Source organism: Brassica oleracea, chromosome C6 (assembly GCF_000695525.1).
Source record: "Brassica oleracea var. oleracea cultivar TO1000 chromosome C6, BOL, whole genome shotgun sequence".
Lineage (NCBI taxonomy): Eukaryota > Viridiplantae > Streptophyta > Magnoliopsida > Brassicales > Brassicaceae > Brassica > Brassica oleracea.
In genome coordinates this window covers 17,696,001-17,701,082 of record NC_027753.1, presented here as the reverse complement: position 1 = coordinate 17,701,082, position 5,082 = coordinate 17,696,001, and the positions used below count along the sequence as shown (strand labels likewise).

The following is a 5,082-nucleotide window of genomic DNA, read 5'->3' as shown; positions in this document are numbered from 1 at the left end:
AAAGGAGAATTCTACTCTGATGAACCCACATATAAGATTGGTCGAATTCCACTGGGTCCTAATGCGGCTGCTGTTGTAGTGAAGTGTGTTTCAGTCATAACAGCACCTATATGGAGACCAACTACAACTTGTGTATCGCTTAGTCAGGCTGTTGGAGTCAAAATTGCATGGCCATCTGAGAAGCTCATCTTGGACGATGCTATTGACTTATCAAAAAAGAGTAACACCGACGGGTCAGAGGTAAACATTATTTGTTTTCTGTTCTTTGATAATAACTTTATACACTGATGAAATTTGTATATATATTATGCGTGATTCAGGCTATAGCTGCATCTTTAGAGAAAGTTCAAATATTTGATTACTGGAAAATAGAAGAAGAGTTGATTGCTGAGGGTGTATTGTTGACTACTGAACCTAGTGAACTGGTCAACAAAATTCCCCTAGGCCCGAATGCTGGAGTTCTTAGAATGGAAATGGTTTTTAAGCCTGATGCATTTTTATGGAGACCAACGCCTGAAATGATAAAGATGGGTAAGGCAATACATGGGACAATTGCTTGGCCTCTAGATAAGCTAAAACTTCTTCAACCACAATCACCTGCTGAATCAAACAGGGAATCCAATCAGGTTAGTTTGTGAAATCTGAGAATTTAGATATTGTAATGTCGTCAAATTGGTAGGTTGTCGGTGATGATAATGTGATTAAATTGTTTGTCATTTTTGGTTTTAGAGTGGTAGTCAAAGCATTGGTAGCAGCAACAAAGGTGGTAAACAGAAGTGCGCTCTCTTGGACTGTCATGGCTTAGGACAAAGGATTGCTTTAGGTCGGGTGTTCTCAACAGATCCAGCAGAGAAGGTGCATTTCGTCCCTTTAGGTCCCAATGCTACGAAGGTCTGGGTAGAGGTTTCCGAGTTCGATGCGGCACGAGTGTGGAGGCCAAACTCTGAAATCGAATATATAGGTGATGCAGTAGGAAGCACTGTGGCTTGGCCAAATGATAAGATAGTTTATATCTAAGACTCTTCTTTAGCTTTTATGTGAAGTATGTAGTATGAAACTTATGTAGAGTTTGGATGTTTGTGGAATAAATAATATATATAGCAAATTCGTAACTACTATAGTAGTTTTAACCATAGTAAACGGAAAATGCTATTAATATAAACAGATATATAAAATATATAGCACCTATCTAACTGCTATAATAGTTTTAATCATAACAATAGGAAAACGCTGTTCATAAAAGAAGTAATAGCATTAATGACTCGCTATTAAAACATATTTAATTGCAGAATAAAAAGTGCTATCTTAATAGACGAAAAGATAGCACCGCTAAATTCCGCTATGTAAAGTCCTTTACCTACTATGACGGGCGATGATACAGCGCTTCAAAAACCGCTATACTATCGTTATATAGCGTTTTTTATCTGCTAATAAAACCCATTTTTCTTGTAGTGGCGTTTACTTTCCTTTTAAAACCGTGTTAGAAAAAGAGCAAATGGTTTTTGGAAATAAGAAACAGTTTGCTTATAATGGGTTTGATTTTGTGCAGAAACAAAGAAATCAAAGGAATAGACAAAACAAGTTCGATGATGATGAGAAGTGGGTTAGAAGTGGTGATCGTCCCTTCACCAAAGCCAAGAGAAGCAACCGTGATGTGTTTGATCAGAATGAGCTTCAGACTTATGTCAGCTTGGAGAAGATGTTGCATAAGGCAATTCATGCTATCCGGCAACTCAAAAAGAAGGGAAACACCAACACTTCTCCTGCACCAAAACAGCAAAATAATCTTTCTTCTCTTTCAAATTATTATTTGAAAACTAATGTGTTGTCTTCTGATAAAAGCAAAGCTGTGAAACCCACAAGCAAAACTGATTCTACCAGGTGCTTCAAATGCCATAGGATCGGTCATTATGCTAACAAGTGTCAAAAGCAAAGACCGTTGGTGACTTAGGAGAATGAGAACGTTGAAACCGAGCCAGAAAAGGAAGACTCATTGCCAATTTTCGATGACTTCACATATGAGCCAATGGAGGGGCTAGATAAAGAACAAATTCATGGTCATCAAGCCAACCAAGAAGAATCATCTTCCATCCAAAAAACGGACCGAACTCAAGGTGAGCATTGTGTTGATTATGGTTCTTTGTTTATAATCCTTTTCCTTTTAATGTTTCCGATTTGAGGACAAATCATTTTAAAGAGGAAGGAAATGATGTGCCTCGGATCGTGGATCAGTCCATTGGATCCAACCAGCATGGAGATCAGGACGTTCTGAACAATTTGACCGATGTTCGTTCATCCGACCGTACCGATTATACTGACCGAGCCGTCTCGCGTGCGTCCCGATTGGAGCTTCGGCTGGAACCATGACCAGACGACCGAAATGACCATACCGGAGCTCATCTTCCCCGACCAACTTGACATTCTAAGACCCACGGTCGAGCCAGACTTAGCTTGGGCCGTGAAGAAACCGAAGACGGACATGCTTTCTCATCCGAAGGACCATCCGGACAGTCCCGCAAGCGTACTTATCTTTACCTCATGCATCCATCTGGTTCGGATGAACCTGGACATTATCTGAAGGGCCATCTTTGACCAATCTGCATGGAAGACTGGGTCTTTGACTCATTAATTCAGATTTGGTCAAATTTGTATTTTCTATGCATTATTTTCCGTGTATTTTCTTTATTAATCTTTGACTACAAACACTATAAATATGTAGTCTCATTGTATAAATAAGATCAGTCTAAGTTTGAGTTTATTTTCGTTTCTTCTCTGAGTGAGAGAGAGAGTTCTTTAGCTAGTTCATTGGTGTGAATCAGCTTGTTGATTTGGTGGTCAGCCAATTCATCTTTGTGTGTTGTTTCGTGGTTAGCCAACGCACTAAATTCTTTCTTACGTGGTTAGCCTTAGATCGTGGGTATATCAAGAGCCATTCCACATCTCTTGACGATCCTTTCAATCCATCTCAGTTCCAGAAGTGCCATTTAACTTCTCGGTTCATATCCAGCACCCAACTAAAGTGATTCTTCCCAATTCAGGACGTATCAAGCTTACCATTGTTCTTCTATAAAAGTTGGGAATGATGATGAATTAGACGTTGTTGCGTGAACATTTTTTTCTCTTGCCGAGATGCTTTTGTTTCGATTGATATTTTTGCTCTTGCCATGCTTTTGTTTCTATTGATATTTGATACTCCATGTCTTTGTCCTCTTTGTGAACCTCTGTTACCACTCATAGCTGGTGGTCTCTCTTCCCACCAGTCTGGAAACCCTACTATTTGCCAAAAATTCGCTTTTTATTGACCACGACGTCCTCAATGTGTTCACTGTGTACCACGTTGCGGGTGAGGTGTGTTACTTGATTCGACTTGGTCTTTATTGGTTGCAAGACCCTCTACAATATTTTGAGCTTCGTGTTCTTTGTTAGAATTCAGTCGTTGTTCCTCACGAATTTTTTTTGCATATGCTTCAACAAGATCCATCGACAAATCACTTGCGATGATACTATGAAAAATTCAACCAAACAATCCTCATATGGACCCATAAATAATTAATGAACTTTCTCATCTTCTCTTTCTTTCTCATATTCCGCGGCCACACTCAGGGGCGGAGGTATGTAAAGGGTAGGGGGGTCAGCTGACCCCAGTCAATTTTAATTATCACCAACGTGTTTTAGTAGTAGTTAGAATTGACCCAACTCAAAAGTTGCTCCTGACCCCTATGTATTTGAAGCCCACCTTCATCTAACTGAAAGTATATGTATGTGATCGTTTATAATCCATATAAGTGGGTCCTGCGAATGGAACAAGGAGCTCATCAATAAGACATTGCCAGATTTTACGGAGGCAATACTAGAATTAAAGCCAAGTAAGACAGGAGCTAAGGACTCTTACATTTGGTTTCCAGCGAAATCTGTCCTCTACTCAACAAAGTCAGGTTATGCAGCAGCCGTAGCGATGCAGGAACTAGACCACACCAGCGGAAACATCCCCAGCACTTTCAACTGGTACTAATCAGTGTGGTCGGTATCTACTGCTCCAAAGATACAGCTCTTCATATGGAAAGCCATCAATGGGGCTTTACCCACTGGGGAAAATCTTCAGAAGAGAGGGATGATGCAGAATACTCTATGTGTACACTGTCGTCTCACAGAAACTACAGAGCATCTCCTCCTCCACTGCCCTTTTGCAAGACAGGTATGGAACCTAGTACCGCTCGCATCTCCTATAGACCCAGATGATTTCCCGTACCTCATATCAGCTGTCGGAGCAGCAACATCGTGGCTCTGCCTACCGCCCTGTGGTGTCTTAGGTGACATCTTCTCTTGGGTGGTGTGGAATCTGTGGATCACTAGAAATCAGCTTGTGTTTGAAGCGCGCCCTGCATCTGTGGAAACTACGGCTTTAAAGGCCTTGATGGGTGCTCGGGAATGGACACAAGCTCAAGAGCCTCCCTCGAAAGCAACGAAGAACACTCAGATCCAAGGAAGACCTGAATCGATTCCGACCGGAACAGTCGCATGCAACACCGATGCGGCCTGGAGGAAGGAATCCTCTAATGCAGGTCTCGCTTGGATTTTCGACTCTTCTACTGCGCTGATCGCCTCGGATGGATGCAAGTTTCAACCCCAAGTTTCATCGGTTCTTATGGCTGAAGGTTTTGCGGTGAGGGAAGCTCTCTCGCACGCCCTACACATCGGCATCTCCAAAATCTGGCTTCGATCAGATTCTCTATCGCTGATCAAGGCGATAAATTCGGTTTCCAAGCCGATGAACCTCTACGGAGTTCTATTGGACATCAAACGTCTCTCTGCTTCTTTTGAATTCTGTTAATTCTCCTTTGTCCCTAGAGAAGAAAATGAGCCTGTGGACAATCTGTCCAAAACCTGCTTGTATCATGCTGCTACTATTTGGGCCTGAGGCCGGTTTAAGTTTATAAATTTCAGTTGTTCAAAAAAAAAAATAAATAAGCTTGTAATTAAATTAAAGAATTGTGTATTTGTGTCTACGTCTTATACATGATTATTATGTTAAAATTTCGTATACAAATATAAATTTCGTTTGTATTGGAAAAGTTAAGAAAT

The 5,082-nt window shown here is 40.9% G+C and overlaps 1 protein-coding gene across 1 annotated transcript; it reads left to right on the top strand.

Moving 5' to 3' along the window:
- The first annotated feature begins 2,380 nt into the window (after positions 1-2,380).
- Positions 2,381-4,831, top strand: LOC106297623. The gene is made up of 2 exons (XM_013733828.1): positions 2,381-2,521; positions 4,043-4,831. The coding sequence occupies exons 1-2, from the start codon at positions 2,381-2,383 to the stop codon at positions 4,829-4,831; spliced, it is 930 nt and encodes a 309-aa protein (XP_013589282.1).
- Positions 4,832-5,082: the final 251 nt, after the last annotated feature.

Excerpts from the sequence above, each read along its gene's own strand:
- LOC106297623 (XM_013733828.1), top strand. The coding sequence starts at position 2,381 with ATGACCATACCGGAGCTCATCTTCCCCGACCAACTTGACATTCTAAGA. Across the intron at positions 2,522-4,042 it reads ATCCGGACAGTCCCGCAAGC|ATACAGCTCTTCATATGGAA; the intron begins GTACTTATCTTT and ends ACTGCTCCAAAG.